We start from the raw sequence: 26,523 nt of genomic DNA, 5'->3' as shown, positions 1-26,523 counted from the left end.
CCCCTGCTGCTGCCAATGATTGTCGGAGGTATGTCCAGACTCCTCACGATGGCGTCAGCTCTGATAGTCCTCTGGGATGGGGCAGAGCAAGGGGGGTGAAAAGGTGGGAAGGGGGGGGCAGAGCAGGGGCAGGGAGAAACAGGGCCTGGGATTGAGGTGGGTTGCCCCAAACCTTCCCCAGGCTGGAGGGGATGATGTGGCTAGCCCCCCTCCCCCCGAATCAGTCACCTCTGCATGTAACACATCTGTTTTAACTAAAGCTGCACAAATAACTGATTTTTCCAGTTTGGGAGTAACAAATATACATTTTTGGTAGGATTGTATCAAATATGAATGTTTTCAGGCTTTTTTGGGTGACTTAGAAAAGTCCATTTTGAGTCTGGCGTGAGTGCGCGCGCACACACACACACACACACACACACCATAAGTGCCCTAACAACTGGACTAAAATTTGTAAGTTGGCGTGCATGGTGGCAGAAGTAGCAGCAACAGCTCTTCCTTTCCTTCTGCTGTGTTGTGCTTATTTTCAAATACATTCTTTGAAAAAAATTGTCCAGCTCTAGTTTAGAAGCAGACATGTAGGCTTAGGGAGATGTTGAAATGGGCAATTTTCTCATGTTATATCTGAGTTAAACAGCAGTTTTTTTCAAGACATGCAAAGATACTACTCCTTAAGAGTATTTTCAGGCCACACTTCATATTTCAAACCTCAGTTTGTTCTTCATCTCTGGTGGAATTTTTTGGGGGCTTTTTTAGAGTTAAGTATATGGGTTTGTTGGGGTAGTGTATGGTTATTTGTTTTTTGGGAGTTTTTTTCCCCTCAGGTCTCAGTTCTCAAAAGTGTCTTGAAGGAAATTTGTTCAAACTTTAACCAAAAAAGTGTCACCTTCAAACAGAGAGCCAATATGGAAAATGTCAGACCAAAAGGTGAAGTTTGTGACTGAACATGGGGCTTTTAATAGAAAGCATTTTGGAATTGTGCTGAAGCTAGAGTTGTCAGAACAGTACATAAGAAGTAATTCTACATTTATAAAATGCTGAGTCCCGTCACCTTAAGAACCTGCACAACTTGCAATCTAAAAATGAAATAACCTTTAGTGTAAACACTTATTTAATAGTCCCTTCAAACACGGTGGTTATGGACGATTATAAAACATAGTAGAGAATAAGCTGTCACTTGCTTCTTTTCCTCAGAAATAAGAACAGTAAGTGCTGAAACTTTAGGAACACTGTCAATATTAAGGAACTGCAATTGGAGACAGATAATGTCTTATCTTGCCTGAACATCCTTGGTTATCTGATATTTAATCCCCTACCACAGGGAGCAGTAAAACTGTCATGCTATTTATTGGACATAACAATCTGACCCTTGCACCACCAGCAGTATTTCAGTCTGTCATGAGAACATAAAATAAACACTCTATAAACATAAACATTTTGGATCAGTACACTGAATATTAATTTCAAGTGTTTGCTAGTCAGGAAAAAAAGAAGGAAATATAAATAACATGGGATATGCTGTGAATTGGAGCTGGACACTAAGAAGATAAGCAATGACACGTTTTATTCTTTGATTCAGCATGATATATCATGTCAGCTGGAATCTTTAAAAAGATGTCCTACTTTGGATGTTATCTAAACATATTGTCACAGACTTTAAAAAAGAAATAGCTGTCCTGTACTATTACACTAGTATCAAATCTGTGGATACTTTTCTACAAGATAGCTGTTCTCTATCTAGAAAACAGAGACAATAACGTTTGTTCTTTGAAATAATGGCAATATTGAAAAATCCAAAAATCGGCAATTCCCAGCCTACTAGGACAAGATGACAAAGCCAACAACATAAATCTTTTGAGATCGCCACTTGAGGACATTGCCAATAAGTTTTCATTAAGAGAAAAATACAAAGGAACATGTGTTCAGCTGAATGGATGACAGGTAGAACAATTTTTATAGCTTCCTTTAATCAAAAGAATGCTTAAAATGCAGGGGGAAGACTCAATACTTTTGAAGTTTCAAGTGACAAATAGTTCTGATGAGGATGAATTTCAGTTAACTTTCTAAAAGCTTTACAGCATCCTTTGCTGTAAGAAGGTCTGGGATAACCTGATTACAGACAGCATTCAGGAGCGGTATAACTGTGGATTCAGAGCCATTATGTGGCTAAGTGGATAAGCTGGAATATTTGAAACGAACAGCTAACACAGCCTCTCCCAGTGGAGATTCTTTTTGGCAAATGTCCCTTGAAAATCTTTCAGAGATGAAGAAACAGGAGAACACAGTCTCAGCACTGGCAGGTTTCAGAGGTAGCTGAGTTAATCTGTTTCAGTAAAAAAGAACAAGGAATCCAGTAGCTAACAATTTTATTATGGCATAAGTTTTTGAGTTGCAATTCACTTCATCAGCAGCATCTGATGGAATGAGAGGGAATTCACCAAGTGTCAACATTGATGGAGTTGCACCAAGATATATATAAACTGGACCAAATTCTAAAATACAACACCCCCATCTCGGCCAATGTTTGGCATCAAGGTTCTGTTCGGATAAACAGGTGCTTATTTCAGCTGTCCAAATTCCTGGGTCTGCAATTTGGACTGGAAAAGTCATGAGAAGAGGTGCTCTCTTGTGACTTCAACACTTCTGGTTGTGGCTAGACCTTCTCAGAAACTCACATCTTGCTCTGCCTGATGGCTTTGGTTGCAGCCCCAGCTGAATTCTACAAGTTAAAAATAGAAAAAAGAAATTGTAAACAACTCCAAGCTTAAAAGATTGGTTTGATTTTTAGAGAGGGGAAGGGCGACCCCACCCTGCGTATCAACTATAAATAAATCTAATGACTAAAGTTCCTTGCGCCTCACTTTTTTTATGAATGTGCAGTACTCTGTTTCTCATTCATTATGGGCCTTAAGTGAATTAGAAAGAGCAATATCATTCTTATTCCCATTTGTCATATGTCCCTGTACATAATAGTTCAAAGAGGAGATGATTAACTACCATTATGGGATGTTGTATAAAGGAGCTTCCCACCTCTTTTCCAAGGCTCTCACTTATGCCACCATTCAGAGATAAGACAAAATGGTACCCTCCGTGCTCTATGTAGTGAGTGACTGCTTCACTGCAGCACTTTTTAAGGGAAGAAATAATGGATGCGGAAGGAGGCTAAGCCATATGAGGTATGTCCAGTGCCAGACCGAGCCATACTTGTGCCCCGGGCAGCGGGCATGTGGCGCATGCATGGCCCCGCCCCCGGGCACGTGGCGCATGCATGGCCCCGCCCCCGGGCACGTGGCGCATGCATGGCCCCGCCCCCGGGCACGCGGCGCATGCATGGCCCCGCCCCCGGGCACGCGGCGCATGCATGGCCCCGCCCCCAGGCACGCGGCGCCCCTTACCACTTCAGTCAGGCGGCGCCCTGGGCAGCTGCCCGGCTAGCCTCACCCTTAATCCAGCCCTGGGTATGTCTGCACAGCTGGGCTAACGCCGAAATAAGCTACACAACTTCAGCTATGTCAGTTGCATAGCTTAAGTCGAAATAGCCTCAAAAGTCGAAATAAGCTATCTGAACAGCAGGAAGTCTGAGGTAGAGCACTCTTCTTCTGAATTCCCTAACTCCTCATAAAATGAGGTTACACAAGTCGGAGTAAGAAGTCCTCCAGATCGCTATTATTTCAACATTATGTCAAAATAACTGCTTGCAGGTTATGTTATTTTGGAATAACTGACATTATTCTGCAATAATAGAGCTGTGTAGATGTACCTGTGGTCTCAACCCCCCTCTGCTTTAGCCAGCAAGCTGACTGGGCCTGGAGAAGAGAACATGCAGTGACCCCCAGGAGGGGGTTTGCCACTTGATGCAAGCCAATGGCTTTTGGGCATGATCTTTTTGCAAAGGATTGAAATAGGAGGAAAATCTAGAAATGAAAAATCAATAAATAAGACTTTTAAATAAGATTTCAATTCCTTAGGATTTTTTAAAAATATCCTTGTTAGAGCTATGATAAAGGATAACATTCAGAGTTTTAAACCCAGAAGAGACCCATTATAATAATCTTTTCTGACCGCCTGCATAACACAGGCCATATAATTTCATCCATTTATTCCTGTAGGGAGCCCAATAATTGATAGGCAAAAAATTACATGGATCATTGCAACTTAAAAATTTTACTGAATATATTGTAACTGCTGTTGTAGGTCTGTGACTATACAGTGGTTACTCTTTAACAAAAACAAAACTAAACAATCCCAACTTTCTGTTTTTTTCTTAAATAGAAATGGTTATCACAGTGTTCTCTAGCATAAATATATGTGGTGAACTGGGAAATTGGCATACACTAAAGTGACCTCATCTAATGTTTGTCTAAGGCAAAATTGGTAAGTATTTTTAAGGATGACCATGGTAAAATTTTATCATGTTTATCAAATGTGTACTCCAATTTTGCACTCAGAGCAGAGACTAAGACAAATGATGTTTGTAGAATTTCAGGCAAAGGACTTTTGGATGTTGAATGATAGATTATTAGGGAAATTTGCAGCTTAATCAGAATGTATGTGAGTGCGTATTAAGTTCTTTCCTTGTAGAGAGGTGGTTTTCTGTTTCCTGACAGTTTTGTTCTCATTTACCCTGTATTATTGATTGCCAAGATCATATGGGTCATAAAAAGAGGGTCAAGAAGCACTTGGGTTTGGTTTTCTTCAGTGTATTCAGGAGATGAGAGTTCTGTAATAATGTCCCTAATTATTCAAAGAGTGGTAGGTAATTATCTTACTCTTAAATATTGCCTGTGTGCAAACAGTAAGCTTGCCTCAAAAAATCTACCACTATTGCTGGAAACAATGTAATTTAATCACATCAGACCATGGACTTTTGGCAGACAGGGGACACTTGACAATCAGATCTCCCTGTCTCATGTGAAGATGGACTAGCCACATCCTCTCTGTGGTCACTAAATGGAAGAGCCTCATCAGGGGATGTCAGTGTCAGAACTGACACTGTAAGAAGGGGGGATGTCTGTGTAAAAACTGTGACACGCTTGTTTCCCCATTCTTCTCCTTTTCTCCCTATCTTGTGTCTGTGGCACCAGAAATAAATCTATCTAATGCATACTCAGTCTACATTCACTTGTCCACAATTCCCTTGACTAATCTCATTGTTACGCCATATCTGCATACTTGTCTTTTGATTGCTGATCCCACCATTGTTACTTCCCATTAAAATATGCATTTAATAATTGTAAAAAATTAAACCAGGCAGTTTACTTGGGCTCATTGGGAGTTCAACACACATCAGTTATAGGAGACAAGTGTATGGCATTCCATTTCTATGTACTGGTTTTGTTGGAGAAGACTACAGTAAGTACTCGTTTAACACGTGCCCGCTTAACACGTTTTCGCAATAGCACGATTTTTTTTTAGGGAACGTTTTTCGAATGACACGACCATCCCCAAAATAACACGAAAATAATCAAGTGGCAAACTACTCTGTGTGGCAGTATAAGTTGGTGAAAACAGTGGTAATATGCATGAGCAAATGAATACATGTGGTCACAGTGCTTCTCTGCTCACTCATATTTTTATCTTTGTGTTTTAACAAACCACAGCGACTTGTGTTGCTAGTTATCTTGCGTTGCTAGATATCTAATGTTGACGCTGATGACCCAGCACCAACAAAAAATTGACTTTGCCACCACCACCTGAAATGCAACCCCCACCTTTTCCATTATTTTTAATGGGAAAATTGACCCCACATAGCACGTTTTCTCTTAGCATGAACATTTTCAGAATCTCATCTATAGTGTTAAATGAGGAATTACTGTATGCCGAATACCAGATGGCATGGGAGTTACTGTAAACTCTTTTCAGGATTCAAACGCAGCTTTAGGGGATAACTACTTCCATGACTTGAGGGCAAATTTCCTGGCTGTTGCAGGGGCATCCTGGAGCCTTATCCGCATGAGAGACTTGCTAAATGAGTTGGATGGTGTCAGAGGGTCTGTTCTGAGACCTAGTTATCCTGGCCTGTTTCCTCTATGGCTCTCCCAATAAATGCACACATTTCAAATAATGTCTGTCCTCCCCACAACCCTTTTTGGGTCTGGCTGGATGAGACATAGCAAGAAACAGTCCACTAGGTATAAGCAGTTGTTCCTGAAGGCCCAGTTCCCTCTAGTTGAGTGCAGGAACCTATGTTCTGTCCCCTGTTACTCCCACTTCATGGATCTCTCCAACTGTAGCACAGTTCTAACCCCGAGCTCCACTGCAGCTCTCAGTTGCAGTGCAATATGTTAGTCTTCTTATAGTAGGCCCTACTTCCAGACTGCTCTCACATGATCCTTGGTCACCTGACTCAGTCACAGGCTAGCGCTGGAGCTTTAACATCTTATGGGCCCAGATGGGTTTAGCCTGGGTAACTATCCAAAATATCAACAGGCAGTTTGGCATAATTCAGGAAAGTAGTCACCTGTGCTTAGGAGGCCATGGGCCATAAACATATTACTGGTAGGACTGAGCTTAACAGGGCAGAGAGATAAAGAGAATGTGACAGAGTCCTACCCCGTGGCCCCCTCTAGCCCCTGCTGTCCGTCAGAAAGAATAATGTACTTGTAGCATACATGTTTGCTGTTTTAACAAATGAATGGCTGGAGTGCTTCAGTTTGCCCTTTGTAGAGTAATCAATGCTGAATAAAGTACCATAATTAATGACAATGCAAAAAAATGAGTGTAGCTTTAAAATGGAATTGGAAAGCCTGCATGAGAAGATAGTTATAGAAGGCCTGTGTGATCTGATTCCTCCCCCCTCCCCATTTCTGAATAATAAAGGTTCTATCTCAGCGTTTCCCAAATTACAGGCCGCGACCCTGTACCGGGCCACGGGAAAAAAATTCTGGGCCTCAGCGTGGCTGCCAGGAGGGGAGCAGAGCGGGGTGGGCTGGGAGGAGGTGTGTGTGTGGGGGGGGAAAACCGGCTGCCAGGAAGCAGGGTTGGAGGCAGCAGGGCTGTCCCACAGAGATGGGGGGGAGGGGGTGGCTGTCCAGCGGAAGCAGAGTTGGGGGAAGCGGGGCTGTCCCACACAGATTGGGGAGGGCAGGTGGCGGAATCAGGGCTAGCCGGGGGGCGGGAGGGCTGGTGGGGAGAGATCAGGAGAAGGAGGACAGAAGAATCAGCTGCCAGAAGCAGGGCTGGTCGGGGGGGTCGTTGGGGGAGCAGGGCTGGTCGGGGGCAGCGGGGCTGGACTGGGGAGATCAGGAGGAGAAATGGGGGGAGGGGGAGTGGAACTGACCCTGGCACATGCAGACCCGGGCACACGAGTGAGTCCGGCCCTGGGGATTCCATTCTGCCCCCCCGCCCCACATGCCCTCCCTCGAGTAGTTGCAAACTGCCAGGCTGGTAGACACACCCACGCAGCATGAGCACGACTACCAGCCAGGCAGTTCGCAGCTAAGGACTGATACATCTAATTATAATAACCCTTACCTAATTAGAAAATACCAGACATTTTATATGTCTGGTAATTTCTCAATTTGTTTCCCGGACAAAACCCTCAAATACCAGACTGCCCAGTACAAAACTGTCCAGTACCAGACACCTGGCAACCCTACCCTTCCTTGCACCCTCCCTCCTAGCCAGATACCCGACCGCCAATCTGTTCCTGCTCCCGCCTCCTGGAGTGCTTATGTGGCACCGGTTCCCCAAGCCCTGGCCCAGGCTGGGCGGAGGATGCAGCCGGGTGAAACACAGAAAATTTATTCATTTTTCATTCTTTTTTTATATGTGTTTACATTTTTGGGCTGCAAAAAACAGTACTGAAAAAAAGTGGGTTCCAACTAAAGTAAAAAGATTGGGAAACCCTGTTCTAGCCAGCTTTCTATCTATCTTAGAAGTCCATTAATCCAATCCATATTCCCTTAACTTGCTGGCACGAATATTGTGATTGACTATCAAAAGCTTTGCTAACGCTGGCACTGGGGGCTTTGGGAGGACCAGAAACAACTTATTTGAATATTCATCATTTGCTTAATGAATATGCAAATATGCAAATGAATATTACAGGTACTTCAAAAGCTCATGAATGGATTTACTGGTCCCCATGTCAAAAAGTTTGGGAATCCCTGTACTATGTGATTCTCCAGGCCACATTTTTGTGTGGTTTTGTAAGGGGACAAAACAAATGTCATCCTTAAAGCCGCTTTCCAGAATTTTAAGTGTCTGAAAAATAAAAAATACTTACTTCATTAAACTTCAGCTATATGGTATTTTCTCACATAAGAATCTTATTTGACTAGGTTGATAACTTATATAATAAATGAGTATTTGCATAGGGTATCTGTAACAAGTGCTTTAAGCCACTAACAACCAACATTTTCTGGTTTTCATACAGCATTCTTTTTAATGCTGAACTGTAATGCTTTTTGAAAGAAACTCCTTGCACTTTTAAAAACATTTTTGTAACATTTTCCCATGCCCCCTTTTTTCCCTCAAAAAAAGAATTTAGTTCTATACGTTGTGCAATGATTTAAACAAGTGTAACCCTTCAGCCAGGTAGGCCTGGCAGTAACCAGGGCTCGGTTCAATATCTTGGGGTCCATCTCACACGGAACCGGCTCAAGCCCCCACCCAGTAATCTGGGAAATTCACACACCCCTGGGTGCCTCTGAGAGGCAATGCTTCCCCACTCGCAAGCACTGAGTCTGAGTGTAGGAAAGAAACATTTATGGCTATGTTTAGACTGGCATGATTTTCCGCAAATGCTTTTAACTGAAAAGTTTTTCTGTTAAAAGCATTTGAGGAAAAGAGCCTCTAGATTGGCACAGACGCTTTTCCTCAAAAGCACTTTTTGTGGAAAAGCATCCGTGCCAATCTAGACGCGGTTTTGTGCAAGAAAGCCCCAATCGCCATTTTCGCCATCGGGGCTTTTTTGCGCAAAACAATACTGCGTTGTCCTACACTGGCCCTCTTGCGCAAAAGCATTTGCACAAGAGGGCTTTTGCCCAAACAGGGGCAGCATAGTGTTTCCGCAAGAACACTGACAATCTTACATGAGATCGTCAGTGTTCTTGTGGAAATTCAAGCGGCCAGTGTAGATAGCTGGCAAGTTGTCTGGTCTGTGCCACCCAGAGTCCCAAAGTTCACCCACAGGGTTTCACCTCCCAACCTGGGTAGAAATGGGGGTGGGGGGATAAATAGGGGGCACCTTACGACACTCCGCCATGCTCCACCAACTGTCTCGTCCCATGCCACCGGACGCTCCGCTGGTCTCCTACCTCCACTCTGCGCCACGCTGCTGGTTGCTGCTCCTTACCTGCCACCGCTCCAAGCCACGCCGCTGGTCACCGCTCCTCGCCTGCTGCCACTGACTCAAGCCCTTTAACTCTTCCTCCCAGCTCTGTTCACTCAACTCTGGAAGGGGGGAAGCTTGTTCCTCCGAGATCTCTTACCATGATGGTGGTGTCTTTCCTGCATGCACTGGTGGCATGTTTTACAGTTCCCACATTTAGGGGTAGCATGATTACTGACCCCCACAACAGTCCCAAATTATTTACAATTCTCCACATTCCATTCCAACACTGACCCTCCATCAGCCCTGGCTGAATGGGGTTTACATAGCCACACCTCGTATTCTCTCCTGAGCTGTATTTACATATCAACAGTTAACAGTTAATTACCTTGCAAAGCTAAACAATTGCAGCCGGCACACCCACCCCTCCTTTTAGCTGGCTGATAGCAAGCAGCAGTTCAGCCCCTGCTTACTCAAGTCAATTCACATGACACAGGGAAGTTGTCATTTCATTTTTCAGAACTACCTTTTGGCTCATCTAGATTGATAAGAGCTGCTTTAACTTGCAGATTTATGTTTATTACACTCCCTGATGAGGGGGACCGAAGCCTGAACCCTGAGGGAGGAAATGGAGGGCGAACAACACCAAAACCCAGTGGAGGGCTTCAACCCCATGTAGGCAGCTTGGAACTTGAGTCCCACTGCCCAAATCTGAAGCCCTGAGGCTTCAACTTTGGCTGCAGGTGGCAAGGTTTGGGCTTCAGCTTCAGCCCTAACACCAGCCTTGGTGAGTCCATTATAAAGGGCTCACAACCCATGCTTTGAGAACCACTGGTCTAGATCACTGGGCCTCAGCCAGGGGTCCACAGCTCCCTGGGGGTGCCTTAGACCTTTCAAGGGTGCCTGGGGCACCGCTACTGAAACCCTGAGCCAGAACACTCATGTCCCCCATAGGGCTGAAGCTGGAAGGCCAGGGCCTGAATCCCAGGCCCTGTTGCTCCCTGTGGGGCAGAAGCCCTGAGCCCATGAGCAGTGTGGGGGACATGGAAGGCTTTGGCAACCCCAAAACTGCAGCATCAAAGCATGGCAGCTCCACATCTCCTCCGTCCCATCTCCTCTCCTCGCTCCCTGGGCAGGTCCATGTCAGGAAGCCAGAGCTGAGCAGTGTGAGGCTGCTGTTCCTCTGCCAGGTTCCATGGACCAGGCAGTGGCAGCATTCCCCATCTCCTGCTGGTGCCTCGGGTTGAAGCTGCTCCTTTTGCTCCCACGGAGGCAGCCAGTAAGAGCCACCCGGGTGGGGAGAGCTGGCTCCCTACCTGGTTGACCTTTCAGGAACAAGCACCGCAGGGGAGCCTGCTCAGCACATAGCCCCTAGTATCCCTTTCCTTGCACCCTAAGTTGGTTTCAAACTTTTTGAGCTAAGTTCTCCCGTCTTTGAATTATATTTTTTGGTTGCACCCCGTGCCCCCAACCCTAACAGGCCCAGTGGCCTGCTGAGATAAGTGAGGGAATGGAGGTGACACTTTCTCTTGACCCACTTTGTGGTGCTGTCTTGAGCCCTGCTAAATCCTGACCCTGCAAATCAGAAGTCAACACCCCTCTGTTGAGCCTGTGCTCAACACCCCAGCCCTAAGACTCCCCATTTCCTTCTGGGTCCTGGATTTTTTATTTGGATGTTGGAGGTGGAGGGAGGGCTCAGAAAGAAAAAAATATTGAGAACCCCTGGTTTAGATAATTCTTAGACCTGCCTCAGTACAGGGAAGTGGACAAGATGTCTTATCAAACATCCTCTTCAGCCCTACATTTTCATTATTTTAGTCTTGACATAGTCGATGTCCTCCTCTTTTACACATGCATGTGTATATACATCTTTATAGGTGCATATTATCTTTCTATTGATGCATATTTACACCTGCATAACTATATATCATATAATGTGGATGCATATGCAACCGCATACTTATGTATTTCTGTGTGCGCGTGTGTGCAGAGTGGGTTGGAAACACAGAAAAATACTGAAATATATAAATTCTGAAAAATGTAAATAGTATTATGCTAAAATGTACAGATAATATGGAAATATTATTTATATAGATATAGATATAGATATAGATATAGATATAGATATAGATATAGATATAGATATAAGCTGAAGTACAGTAAGGAAATTGAAATCACTATGAATTGTTTCAAAACTTTTCAATCAAATTTCATTGACATTGACAGTTCCTGTGAAACATTTCAGTGTAGATGAAATAACATTTTCCCATGGACAACCAGCTCAAATTCATGCTTATATAAGTATCTACAATATAGTGTTTGTAAAGTATTTATTTTTAAGGAATTACTACACCTTAACAGAACATTTTTCTTTTATATTTCTATTAAATGACTTTTTTTTAGATTTTTCCTTCTTTTCGATTAATTTATGGTGGCCATAAATTCTACTTTATCCTGTGTATTTGAGGGTTCTTTGCATACTTATATGAATAATTACTCCCATGTCAAGACAGGTACTAACTTGGGTTTGTTGTTTCTGCTTACAAAGCATTATCACTGGCAATATATCAGTCCAGTAAATTGTTACAAGGACAGGGATGCAAATTACAATGGACAAATTTAACAAAATATAATTAGAGAGGTTACAAGTTTATGGCAGATTAATGAATGTTGGGAGATGACTGATAAACATTCCTGAATAGAGTTTAAGTATTTTCAAGTGAAAATTTCTGATGATGCTTTTAGGTTTGAAAATTCCCCATATTCTTCAATGCTTTGTAACAAAGGCAAAGTTGTTTATTCTGAGATACTCATTCATCAGTAAAAATTCAAGGTAATTACCAGAATGTAAATTGAACAGTGGTGGAAATGTCTGGTTTTAAGTTACACAAAAAGCCAGGGTTGTATGTTTTTCTGCTTAGAAAAGATAGGGAAGCTATGTTTGCCTCATTTTAAACTCAGCTGGATATTGTGTGTGCAAAATTTTGACACAAATAATATTAGGTTTGCCTTCTGCTGAAGAAACAGTGGAAGAAAAGCACTTGGGACAGAGGAGCTAAGAGAAAGGACTAATGAATACATAAAATAAATAGGATATAATAATGAAGCATACAACAGGAAGATAGAGATTGTAAGATTACCTGGAGGAGTGCTAACTTACATATATTTACATTTTATGGCAGCTGGGTTTCCTTATTACATAACACAAGTTCTTCCTGTTGGCTAGAAATATATATTGATTTTAATTCACTAACTCTTGGAATTAAAAAAACCACCCTAGTATAAGTGGAATAAAGGGGGGGGGGACTCCTTTAATGCTAGGATATTTCCCCCCAGGTAGGATGCTAAATGTAGCTGATTAAAGATGTTTTCAAGTAGAGAAAGACATTATACAGTTAAGCAAGTTCAACCTAGTCTGAAGGTCAAGTTCACTACTAAAACTTTCAGCTTTGGGAAACAAAGTTGGTTTTGTCTTTGATAAAGCATTGAACTATATGTGTGTGAGCAGATTACTGGCTTTAGGTGGGATGCAATGCTGTGTGTTCAGTTTTACATCTAAAACAAATATGGCTGTGAAAAATCCCTTTGTACTCTTTACAGACTTTATGGGCCAGATTCTAATTCTCCTTCTAGTCACATTCAGTAGAACCTTTTTTTACAAAATAGTCCAAGGAAGACAATGAGACTACTTATTGAATGAAATGCCAATTACCTTGAAATACCAGTATCATAACTTGGTACTATAAATTGTAGCATGTGCAATTATTCACGGATGGGAATAGTGAGTATTTTAATGAACTCACATACCAGGGGACAAGTTACTTCATGCAGGAGGTTCCTGTATCTATTTAGACAGGCATGAAAAATACAAGTATGTATAAATAATGTCATGTAGCCTGTACTATGGAGATTCCCACTTGATAGAACCTAGACCTGCATTTTTGGTTTCTTAGAGAACAATAAAATGTTTGCTCTCCTACCAGAATAAGAGAGAAATCAAAACCCTGGGATTCAACTGCACCTCGATTTTTGTAATTCAGATCCATCTCCAGGACCTATAAAGAGGAGTTAATAGAAGAGAGTCCTGGGCAGTTAGAATTTGTAGTTGAAGTGGAGAGAGAACAATCATGTCTGATCGGGAAGGTAGTGACCTTTTCTCCTTAAAATTCATCCTACCTCTGATCATTGTGCAGAATATGCTGAGACATTTTTATGATTGTTAGGCGTTCAACTACTGATTAGGGCCCCCAAGTCGAGAAAATTTACAAAAAATTATGACGTTTCCAGGACCTTTCTGCTACTAATGGCCTGAATCGGGTCTCATGCTGATTTTATATAAGCACAACTTCTTTCATACTAAGATATCATGAAAGATGGCATCATTCATGGCATTGCCAAAAAAAAACATCTTAGTGCACAAACTGCAGAGGTGTCATACTGCTACCAATCCTGGGCCACCATCGTGCTGAACAGAATGAAGAAATGGATAAAAATAGTCTGAGATGAACAACGTTGGTTCCATCCAGGTAGATTATGTTATGAATAAATATTCACTTTTTGACAGATCACTGAAAAAGTTAGTGATTGGCAAAATTGTATTGACTTTAAGAAAGCATTTGATAGTGTCCGGACAGATAATCTGTGGCATATTGCTGGAAGGTATATGGTAAAAGATCAAACTCTGTTGATCAGTTTATGAGTTGGAAGTAGATGCCCAGAGAGTCAGAGGCAGGCCTGGGTGTTCAATTCAATATTGTGACGAGCGAAACCAGGGTTTATCATCAGCCAGTTTTGTTTTCATTAGCAATAGACTGGGTGATGAAGACGATGGTAATAACTGAGAGAGTGGAGAGTTATGTGACCTCAGTTTTGCCAGGAACATTGCTTTACTAAGTATGATGTGAAACAGAATGACGGTCCTTATTTCAGAGGCAGAAAAGTAGCAAAATGGCTTTGAAAATAAATGCAGAGAGAACAAAAAGAGGAAAGTGGACAAGAGATGAAAAGTGTACGTGGATGGCAAAGAAATCAAACAGGTAGAAGAGTTCCATTTGTGGAGTGTGATGAGATTTGAAGACAGATGGGATAAAGACATTCATACGAGATTAGGAAAAGCAAACACCACTTTTGGAATGATGTACAAAATGTGGTCAAACAGATCTCCACACCAATTTCAAGGTAAGATCATGCAGAGTATCAATTTGGCTCCTGAAAGTGGCAAACAAAAAAAAAGTTGGAAGCTGCGTATTGCAGGTGGTTGACGGTATTACGCATTTCATCAAAAGACAGAACAACAAATATGGGAATAAAGAAGTGGATAGAGCAGAACATGATAGCAAAGAAAGAAGGCTGAAATAGTTGGGACATGTATACCCTATGGAAGATAGAGCATGGAGACATGCTAAACAAATATTGCATTTGGTACCAAAAGGAGGAAAGGGAAAACAAGGAAATCCAAGGAAGAATGGACAGAAGACAGTGACAGAAGATTTTGAATGTGCTGGCATCTCATGGGAAGGAATATCACAACTACAGAGCAATTGTAATGAGTTCAGGAACTGGAGTGCCATTGTGTCCACAGCACAGGAGAAGTAATTCCATTATCTTCCCTGGGTAATGTCTCATTCATGCCAGTGTAAGTAAAATCAGAATCAGGTCCAGGTTAGTATTAGTATTTACCTTTGAAAAATGTTCTCGTATAAATGAAACTGAAAACTTTGCCCTGCTTGTCCTTCATTCCAGGACTTTAAACTGGGGGCTTTGATAAAGGGATTTCTTTGCAATGACTTGAAGTTTATCTGAAAGAGTGTATATGCACTGCACCCTTACCTCAAAAGAAACTATGAAATTTGAGCTACGCAAATTGCATAGCTTATTTTGAGATTATTTTGAAATTTGGCGCTGTCTACACAGCACCAAATTTCGAAATAAACTGCTATTCTGAAACATCTCTTAACCCTTGTGGAACAAGGTTTACGGGGACAATGGAACAGCACACTCGCTATTTTGAAAGATATTTTGAAATAAGGGGCTTGTTCAAAAGATGTGGAATAGCTATTTCGGGATACTGGAAGTATCCTGAAATAGTGCCACAGTCTAAATGTGCCCAAAGTATACAAAGCCCTTCCAGATGACTCAGGAATGAATGAAAGGATATCTATAAAAGATGTCAGATGTAATACATTATATTTGCTGAGAGGACACAGCATGAGGCTATAGTGTTCCTATTGTGAATTGTTTATCAACAAAATAGACAATGGAAAACTCACCAGGGGACTCTGAAGATAGTCTGTCTTGGGAGATTTATAAACAATAGTGGCTACGTGTGGACTGGCATGATTTTTCGCAAATGCTTTTAACGGAAACGTTTTTCCGTTAAAAGCATTTGCGGAAAAGAGCGTCTAGATTGGCACGGACTTTTCCGCAAAAGCATTTTTTGCGGAAAAGCGTCTGTGCCAATCTAGACGCGGTTTTGTGCAAGAAACCCCGATTGCCATTTTTGCCATCGGGGCTTTTTTGCGCAAAACAGTTTTTAGCTGTCTACGCTGGCGCTCCTGCTCAAAAACATTTCCAGAAAAGAGCTTTTGCCCGAACGGGAAAGTCCAAGCATTTACACAAGAAGCACTGATTTCAGACAGTAGAACGTCAGTGCTTTGGTGCAAAATCAAGTGGCCAGTGTAGATAGCTGGCAAGTTTTTACGGAAAAGCGTTTGCTTTTGCGGAAAAACTTGCCAGTCTAGACGCAGCCAGTGGGTTTGGAGGCCTTGGGTTTTTTTCGTACTTCATGGGAGGAGAGGGGGGAGGAAATTAGGTTAGATTTTTTTTCCTTATTTTTTTTAAAAATCCGGTGTGGTTCAATGACAATTAGATTGGGCGGCTTATTTCACAGCAGAAACAAAAAACAATAACTTGTCTTTGGGGAGAGTAGGGTTAATCCTTCATCATCTACCCTTCTCTGCCACTGTTTGCATAATCTGCTTGTTTTTGCTACAACGTTAAAGAGAGAAGAATTGTGCCCACATCAAAAGACTCTTTGGTGTATTTCTTTGCAGGAAGAGGTAAAAGGCAGGACAAAAGGTTAGAAGGTAGATTTACAATATTTAAATCTCCTCAAAAATAGATCTAGTGGTGTTTTATTTTCTATGGCCATAATTCTCCACTATGTCTTAACTGTTCTTGGGCAGTGGATGGTGACAGCTGGAGAGCCATAGACAGTCAGCCATAGACAGTCAGTTCCAGCTCCCTGATCCTCTGCCACCTGTCCTCAGCAGAAGCCAAAGCAGTAATCTTCTGTACCTTCCACTCTTGGTGTTTAATTTTGCAGCCATAATATTATTTTAATATATTACTTTGGATGTAATCGTGTCTTGGCAATCCCATATCCTCTTGGATTTCTAAAGATAGCAAAATCTTCTTTGAAAAAGATGTTTATTTTGTTACCTACTTCATTTCTTTCCTGTTTATGGGAATACTACTTAATTCTGTACAGCACATCACAATTTGTTATGAAATAGTCATGCCTTTCAAACTGCATATCAAGAAATAGTTCAAAGAGTAAGTACTCAATTAAAATGGATGAGACAACTCATTGTTTAGTAGTTTTACAATTTTAGAATAAGAGGATTTAACTTTTCATATAAACTGTGTACACAAGTGTTCTTTTTTTTACTCTCTTAAAAGGACAAGTTCATCGTTCTTTTTAAATAGCATTATTCTACTAAAGAAAAACTGTTTATCAGTAGTTTGCCTCCAAGTTTGTTTTATTTCATAATCGGAATGTATAAGATCAGAATTATATCCTGCTGTAAGCATCTTTTTTGTTTGTTTCTTTCAGACAGCAAGCCCCAAAATCAATTATAAGTAGAGCTTTAATTATATTTTTATTGCTTATCAATTAGATTAGCTAGCTCCTAAAGGTCTCCACTAGATTTCACCCCATATAGCTAAATGCTATACTGTATATGACTGACTCTGTGAAGTCAATTGTTGCATAAAAGCCTCTGCCCAAACTTTTACACATGGATTATCTGGAAATACTGTAAGGCTACGTCTAGACTGGCATGATTTTCTGGAAATGCTTTTAACGGAAAAGTTTTCCTTTAAAAGCATTTTCAGAAAAGCGCGTCTAGATTGGCACGGACGCTTTTCCGCAAAAGCACTTTTTGCGGAAAAGCGCCCATGCCAATCTAGACACGCTTTTCCGCAAAAAAGCCCCGATCGCCATTTTTGCGATCGGGGCTTTTTTTGTGGAAACAAATCTGAGCTGTCTACACTGGCCCTTTTGCGCAAAAGTTTTGCACAAAAGGACTTTTGCCTGAACGGTAGCAGCATAGTATTTCTGCAAGAAGCACTGATTTCTTACAGTAGGAAGTCAGTGCTTTTGCAGAAATTCAAGTGGCCAGTGTAGACAGCTGGCAAGTTTTTCCGGAAAATCAGTTGATTTTCCGGAAAAACTGGCCAGTCTAGACACAGCCTAACTGTAAGGTTAAACTGTATTTCTGTAAAATACTAAACTGTAAGGTCCTGCCAACATGTGATTTAGAGACTGACAAAAACCTCCTGCTGACTGCACTGCGGGTGGGGGGAAGGGAACAGTTGTCTTCTAAATCACTTCATTACCGATGATTTGTAAATAATTCTCCGAAGCTTTGTAATTGTTTCAGCTGCATTGTCTTCTAAACTCTGCAATTTGTTGTAATCTTAAACCTTTCTACTCTGTAATCTTTGTAAAACCTTGCAACTTTGTAACTATCAGAAACTTTGCTTTAAGTTCAGAAACCTACTGTAAGCTTGGTGATAGTTGAGCCATGGAACTTTGTAATCTTTGTAACTCGCAGCCACCTTGCTTGTAACTTGCTCTAAACTGCATTCTCCCTGTGTGTGTGTGTGTGTGTAAGTCTGAGCACCTGGTGATGAGTCATCAGACCAATTAAGGAGACTGCTGCTCTGCTGGATCAAGGGAAATCTGGGCATGCTCCCAGGTGAAGAATGTGGATTAGTTATAGGAGTTGTACAGAGGAGAGCACTTGGCAGAACCTCTTTCTTCCTTTCCAAAAAGAATCAGCCAGTTTCTTTCCTGAGCAGCTCCCCAGCAATGATGAGCATACAGACCCTCCAGAATCTACCTGCCTTGGCTCCTTCTGCAATCCAAATGCCTGTGTAAGTGAATGAAGGAAGGTGTGTGAGTGAGAGTGAGAGAGCTGGTTCCCCTTTAGTTTAAACCTTTAGTGGCAGTTCTAGCCTCTTTAGTTTAACCATGTATTGTATATAGTGGAGTGTTAATTTCTCAGTCAATAAATCCATACTAGTGTAATCCTGGGTGGTCTCTAGTGGGAATTTTTGGGGTAAGAACAATGTTTTTAATTAAACATGTCTATTAAATCACCTTTGATGAGTGATGTAATTGCATTAATTTACTGGGAGTCCAGTGAAGGATTTGTAAACATATGCGAGCTATATGTTACCTGTTTAGTCTTTTTATTGTGTTTGTTTATGAAATAAATAAAAAAAAATAATAATCTTTCCTGAGGACAAAATTCATCCCTCATAAAGACTCTACTGAAGTCTGGGTTTTGCATGGTTGCACTGAGTTCACTTAAAGATTATAACCCCCAGTGTTCATCTATGAGTTTCTGAAAAGTACTTCCAAATGTATATGTCTTGTTACTAACTCTCTTGCTTTAGTAATTTCATTAGTACAGGTTGAATTTCTCTAGTCAGGCACTCTCTAGTCCATCAACATCTGTGGTCTAACATGATTTTAGTTACTTGGAGGTCCACTCATCATTGGTCTGATCAAGTTTCCTACAGTTCTATAAAGTTTGTTTACAGCCACCAGTCCTGACTCTGAGTTCTTTATCTCAAGTTTACCCCAAATGTCTTTCAAGAGCCTAGTAAGCAGTGGAAGCATTGATAATTCTGCTGGATAATATTGACCTCCCATGGTTCAGTAAATTCTTTGGTTTGGCACCACCAAGATCCTGAGGATGCCAGATTAGAAAGGTTCAAACTCTATCATAGAATAATAGAATACTAAAACTGGAAGGGACCTTGAGATGGCATCGAGTCCAGGCCCCTGCCCTCACAGCATGACCAAGCACCATCTAGACCATCCCTGATAGATGTCTATCTAACCTGCTCTTGAATATTTCCAGAGATGGAGATTCCACAACCTCCCTAGGCAATTTATTCCAGTGTTTAACCGTCCTGATAGTTAGGAAGTTTTTCCTAATGTCCAACGGAAACCTCCCTTGCAGCAGTTTAAGCCTGCTGCTTCTTGTCCTATTATCAGAGGCCAAGGAGAACAAATTTTCTCCCTCCTCCTTGACACCCTTTTAGATACTTGAAAACCACTATCCTGTCCCCTCTGTCTTCTCATTTCTAAACTAAATAAGCCCAATTATTTCAGTCTTCCCTCATAGCTCATGGAAGTAGTTGTCTTTTTGTTGTGTGGTTTTACATAATGTCATGTTTCTTTTGAACACTTTGTGATTTCAGTACTGGATTTTAGTGCAATATTATCATCATTTGGTTCTCTGAGATTGTGTTGCAGAAACTTTTGGTGGCCTTTTTCAGGGCACCTGATAACTCCTTATTGCATGTTTCGCGTGTAATCCGATTTGGTGATTCAGACTGCTAGCCAAATGCATTTGGTTTATCCATGTCCCCCAAAAGGCAAAGTGAGATATCAATATTAAAGAGAACTGACCGCAAGAGAATCAGTTGGAAGTTCTAGATGAGTATTCCTAGGATCATGACAGTGACAGAAGCCCTTGTTGATCCACTCGCGTAAGAAGGATCTTCATTATAAGGAACTCTGACAGTCCGTTCAATGGGAAGGAAAGTAATTAAATTACCTGTGTTAATTAACCATTTCCATGCCTTAACATATATGATACCAAAAAACTTTCTCACGTAATTGGCTACACCCATTATTCATGGAGATTTTTCATGGGAATAGTTATTTAACTTGAGTCTTTGATCCTACATTTAACTCTTTGCAGCAAAGACCATGTATTCCTCAGTATTTTGCGTAGCGGAGAGCCCCAACTTAGTACCTAGTAAATAATGTGTTTGCATAACTTTTCAATCAGTTTCCACGGAGATCATGTATTGAATTAGAATAGCACAATATCTAGTGTTTTAGATCAAAATATAGCATTCACCAGGAAGTTAGTTTGTAACTTTTGAAGGAAGTTCAGTGAAACAAGAGTTGTCCAACAGCTAGCTGTGCACATTCTTTTATACAAAGGGAAGTGAGAAGCAGGAGTGCCTCACTGGAGTACTTAGTTGGAATGATACAAGAAGAGGTATCTTGAATATAAATGAGCAAGCACCTCATTTTCACAAAGGCAAGCTGCAGAAGCAAATGGCTTGACAATTTACCCTATTATATCTTTGTATATGGATTTGTGCCTGGGGAAAATTCAATGTGGTTTTTCTCATCTGAGCGGTGAAAGCTGTGATTTTCAGTTTGCTTGAGGATAAGTGGAAAAGGCACATTTCACAAAGGAGCTAGATCAGAGGCCTTCTCAGAATGCAGCATATATATTTTATTATAACCTCTCAAACCATTCTGGCTTTTAAAACTCCAAGTAATTATTGCACATAGTATGTATTTTCTAAGGGCACTTTGTGAAAGAAAAATTGGGTGCTATAAAATGATGTAAAACTTCTGTACAGTATGTTAGTGAATTCTTTGTTCTCACTTGGCAGGGGCCGTTTATGCATATGATTCTTCTGAGAGAGTTTTCAATTGGGATATCTGTGTTGGTAATAACAAGAAATATTTTCCTCTAGCTTAAAAACCTCTTCAGCTATGTTTTTGTCATCTCTCTCAAATAACATATTCACACAACCAATAATGTACTTTAAATTTTATCTGAAAAGTAGTGCCCATTTGTGTTTTCTTAATAAGCAGTTCTTATGCTCCCTAGGTATTGGAAACATCATATTTTTAAAAATCATCTGTACAAAGTATGTGATTTTTCTGTCCTTACATTTCAGTATTTGATTTTAAAGATCATGTTGTGGAAGCATTTTATTACATTACCTGATAGGTTGACATTGTGGTTTTGGCAGCTCCCACTACACTTGCTTGGAAAGAAACTTGTTATTTATGAAAAATAATGAAGAGTAAACTCAAGAACAAAGAAGCATCAGGTCGTGGTTTTCAACTCAGGCTTTGGGGTATAGGTTTTAATCAAAGTTTTCAGATATAGTTGCCTCAAGTTAGGTACCTAACTCCCTATTTATTTAGGCATTTAGCTAAATAGCCTGATTTTTTTTCAAAGCTGCTTAGTATCCATAATCAGTTTCTAAGGAAAACCTCCTTTGTTTACATGCCTACATTTCAAAATTTTGGCCTTTAAATTTACCAAAAAGTGAAGATTTTTCACGGCTTTTCATAACCCTCTGCAAATACTATATAGTTAGGCCCCATAGTGTCCCTTGTGAAGTAGCTCAATAAGGAATTATAGACTCAACATGGACTGGGTTACAGCTGCATGGAAACTCATTTCTTAATGGCAGAATTTCATAGGCAGTCAAATACTAGGAGAATAATCTTGTCATAAATGTTTGGATGAATGATAGATAATTAGAAATTGGACTTTATAGATCTGGGTTGTCAAATTTCATGGCACACAACCCTCTTCTGACAGCAAAAGTTACTACATGATTCCAGGAGGGGGAAAGCCTGAGCCCAGCTGAGCTCCTCCAACATGGGAGCCAAAGCTAAAGTCTGAGCCGCAGAGGAGCGGGCCTAAGGCAAAAGGCCCAGATCTGTATCCCCAAGCAGGGGGCCTGTAACCCTGAGCCCCACCATCAAGACCGAAGTCCTTGAGCTTCAGTTTCTTCCATGAAAGGTGGGCTTGGGCTTCAGCTTTGGCCCTGAATGGTGGGGCTCAGGTTTTGTCTAACACCAGTCTTACCAATCATATTAAAATAGGGTTGCGACCCAATCTGGGGTCCCAACCCACAGTTTGAGAACTGCTGTTTTAGATAGATAGCTCAAGAGCCTTATGATCCATAAGTCACAAGACAAATGTGGTGGCAGATAGAAGAGAAATTGAGTATTGTCCTGAGTGACAAATAGTATCATTTTGGCTTCTCTGAAATATTATATAGATTTTTGATTTCGCTTCCAAAATTAATAGACAAATTATGAGAAGTTACTGTTCTGGTTACATCTATATATTTCTGCTGATTTAGGATCCTAAAACTGTCAGCACAGAGCATGGGACAATATGTTTAGATTAATGAACTGAGATTTCAGGAATCCTTACCAAACCACTACTACAGGTGAAAATTGTTGGGCTCTTTAAATCACAGCCCCTGATTGTGTTGGAAAATCGTTCTGAAAGAAGTATATTTAACAACCCTGTTTAAATCTCAAGCTCTTTAGAGGGTTTTAAAGGTGTTTGAAAAATAAATTAGTCATAGAACTTGGATCAAGCAGGTAGTTTTGTTCCAGTGACAAAGTGACTACATTTTTGTTTACATAGTGCGTCAGTTCTTATGAAAGTGATGTAAATATTAGTGCACACTAGCATGTTGCAAACTAAAAAGTTTCCTAGACCTAATGTGGGACTATATTACTCTGCACTAGACAAAGAGTAAACCACAGAGTCCACATGGGCCAGTTTGTGCACAACATACGGATGCCTACTATAATGTACTTCTCTCTTATACCAACACACCATGTAGACAAGCACTAACAGTAAATGACTAACAGCAGAACCTTAATTACCTTTTCTCTTTACAGGCAGAAGTCATTGATGTGCGGTATGGGACTGCAGATGATTTGGTCCTGATTCAAGCCATGACAAATGTCACCAATAAAATTGCACTTTTGAAGTTAGGACAATCACCTTTACTCTATAAGGTTAGTTACCTGTCTGATGTACTTTATCTGAGTGATTTCTTTTGTTGTAAGTTTTTAGATACTAAAATGGAACTTTGTGTTGACATCACAGCAGGCAAGTATTTGTTGGCATTTAGTAGACTCCTTAACTCTTTCCTGCAGTTGTCTGCAGTATTTTCTTAGCTCTAGTTTTGGTATGTCAACTGTTTTATTGAATTGTATAATGCAGTGTCAGAGGGTGCCTGTTGATAATGCCTTACTTCCTTTGGTGGCATTGGTGGTCCATGAAAGTAAGTCTGGGGGAATCAAGTCCCCAGCCCCACCCTTTCTGCTGAGGCCCTGCCCCCACCACAGGGAGGCAGGGCAGCACACTGCATATGCCACCACTGCCATGGGGATGGGAAGAAAGCCACCAGTGCCATGGGGATGGGAAGAAAGCCACCACTGCCATAGGGATGGGAAGAAAGCCACCAGTGCCATAGGGATGGGAAGAAAGCCACCACTGCCATGGGGATGGGATGCTCGCACCCAAGCATGGAGCGTGAGGAGGGCGGGTGGCACACTGCTCCATCGTCTCCAGCCCTTGAGCATGGGGAAGGGGAAGGGCAGAGGACACATAGCCCCAGCCTGCCTGGCCCGGAACACAGGGAGGGCAGAGGGCGTGCAGCTCCAGCTTCCCCGACCAGGTGCAAGGGGAGGGTGGTTGCTGGCATTCTGGGAGTGGAGTGTGGGAGGGGTCAGGCTGGCAGTTTGGAAAGACTGTGCCTTCCCCCAGCTAGCATACTGGCCACCCATGCTTGGTGGTGTAAATCCTACAGATTCCTTCTTCCGCTGTAAAAGAGAGAGGGAACCGAGTCCAAGAAAAGAAGCAGCTGAGAGCAGATATAGCAGGACCCTCGTTTATCTGAAATTTGCATGTCATCTTAGACTGAAATCTCTGACTTGGACATCATTATATCTATTACTTGGCCTTCTGCAGACTGAAACATGTCCTGAGGTAAAGCTGAGGGCAGCCTATGCCTGCTCAACCTCAGGCTTTTGAGGATCTTCCCAAGCTCGCTGGGCTGCCTTCAAAATTCAGTGCCTCTCACTTGTTATGATGGTGCTCTACAGACACTGAAATTGTGAAGTAATCGCCTATAAAATTATAGCACAGGAAAAATAGATGGGGCCTATCAGGCAGGCTGCAAATGAGAATTCTTCTTCACTATTGTTTGCCTTAACCGGGCTTAATTATATAGACTCACTATACATATACAAGCTGACTGAGTGGCAATGCTATCATTGGCTATGTAGCTGTGCTCCCATTCCTGCTATCTCTGAGGGAGGGAAGAACCATAGAGAGGAAAACACAAAATATTTGATGGTAGCATAGCACCTGTACTTTAGCTCCCCTTCCACTTCAGGCCAGCCACTTCCCCTCTCCAATCAAGCAACCAGAAAGATATTTTAAAGAGACCCTATAAAAAGGCAAGGGTGTGTATGTGTGTTTGCTCCTTTCCATCTCTGAGATTGGTGGAGAGCACAGAGATTAAAACACATTGGTCCATTTTCATCTGAGAGGCGACAGAGCTAATTATATAAAAATTGAGTTATATTTGTTTTTATTTAAAAAGTCTATTTTTATTGTGAATATTTTATAAACACGAATTACATTAGTTTGATATTCCAAAAGACTCTGCTGGCTCAGTAAATAATTAAACAAGACACTTCATGCCCAATTCACAGAAGCAATTATAAAAGACCAGTATCTCCAGATTTTATAATTAAAAGAATCCCGAGCTGCTACACTACCCATAGACATCACAATGAAGACCAGGACATAAGTTCATAAAATAGCTGCTTAATATTTTTTTGAATCTTTGTCTCAATGAACATACCATTTTCAACAGAATAATTTCAGTTATTTATCTAAATTATTTAGAGGCAATCTCATTACATACATGAAAGGTCAGTAATCATGGTTGGAATTCGACTTGTGCGGCAGCCTTGCACATAGATCTTATGCAGCATTTCATTGTTAAATGCCAGTAATAATGAACTAGCAATCAGCATTTGTATAGTATAATCTTCAATAAGAGGCAAAGTTTACAGTACAAAAAGGGCAATACCATTATGCACATCACCTACAAAAAAGACTTGTTAAGGTTTCTGATCCTGCTAATGCGTATACATTCTTGACTTCAAGCATGCCAATAAGTCTGAAATACCCACTTTTTCTTTCTGCCAGGGAACCGGAGTCAATATGTGAGAACATTGGCTCTCCCCTATTATTTCTTTGTTTCAGGTCCTGAGCCCTCGTTTTTTGGACACAGATTGAAACTAGAGTCCTACTTGGCTTTGAAATAATCGTATTTTAAAGCAGTGCAAAATTATATGAAATAGAATTAATATTTGGTATGAAATTAAATGAATAGGAGAGACAGGATTTCACCCCTGATTTTTTTTTTAACTCTTCTCCATTCTGTTTGTGTATTTACTGAGTCTTCCATGTGTTTCTTCAGGCATGTTAAAACAAAGTTGATTCCAACTACGTTTTCCCGTTTATCCTATTTTTTCTCTCACTTTTTTCCTATTTAATGAACTTTAATTTCTTAAAAGTTATTAATACTGTTGTATTTATATTACAATAGCATCCAAGGATCTCAGTCAAAAGGCAGGACCTCTGGTGGAAGGGGTGGGGCTGAGGGCAGACAGCCCTTAGAGCCACCTGGAATGTGCTGCCCAGTGTTTTGGTGGCGATTTAAAGGATCCAGGGATCCAGGTGCCACCACTGCCATAGTAGTGGTGGTGATGGCTGGGATCCCTGGGCCCATTTGAACGGCTGGACCCCAGGGCAATTGCCTACCTCCCCACCTTGGTGGGCCTGAGCAAAGCTAAGCCCGTGTTCACAAGAAGCACGTTTCCTTGGTTTTATTGATCATGCTCAGTGTGATGGGGCGCCGGTTCCTACTGCCACGGAACCAATGGTGCCCCGCACTCCGGAGCCCGTGAGGGGTGAAAGGGATGCCTGCGGGGTTGCCGCAGCATGGGACACGGCGTTTGCCGACCCCAGGAGCGGGGGAGGCAGCCGCTCCCGATCAGTGCCCCAGGTCACGTGCCCCCCGTGCACGGGGCTAGCCAGGAGAATGGGTTCCCCTCCACGGGTGACGTCATCGGGAGGCACCCACGCGGAGGGGGCGGTGCTGCGGGAGGCCGGCCCTCAAAAGGGCACCAGGGGCAGCAAGAGGGAATGGCTTTGGCTGGGGCGGAGGAGCCCGGCACGGAGGGAGCTGTGGTTAACGGCCAGCGGAGGGAAGTGGCGGATCTCAGCGGCAATGAGCCCGGAGAGGAGGAGGAAGTGACCCAGGATGGGGGCGACGAGCCACGGCCGCGCCTTAACCGA

At 41.8% G+C, this 26,523-nt stretch overlaps 1 protein-coding gene across 5 annotated transcripts in view; it reads left to right on the top strand.

Annotated features, from left to right (window-relative positions):
• The window catches only part of NAALADL2 (N-acetylated alpha-linked acidic dipeptidase like 2), a 984,106-nt gene that overhangs the window by 557,673 nt on the left and 399,910 nt on the right, over positions 1–26,523 (top strand). For all 5 annotated transcript variants that reach the window (XM_075937993.2, XM_075937986.2, XM_075937990.2 and 2 more), the window contains one exon: positions 23,040–23,159. In XM_075937993.2, coding sequence (XP_075794108.2) covers positions 23,040–23,159 — 120 coding nt within the window. The remainder of the gene's footprint in view (positions 1–23,039; positions 23,160–26,523) is intronic.

The sequence above is a fragment of the Pelodiscus sinensis genome, chromosome 10, assembly GCF_052426305.1.
Source record: "Pelodiscus sinensis isolate ZL-2025 chromosome 10, ASM5242630v1, whole genome shotgun sequence".
Lineage (NCBI taxonomy): Eukaryota > Metazoa > Chordata > Testudines > Trionychidae > Pelodiscus > Pelodiscus sinensis.
Note: the sequence above shows the minus strand (reverse complement) of the source record. Positions and strands in the feature narration are given on the sequence as shown.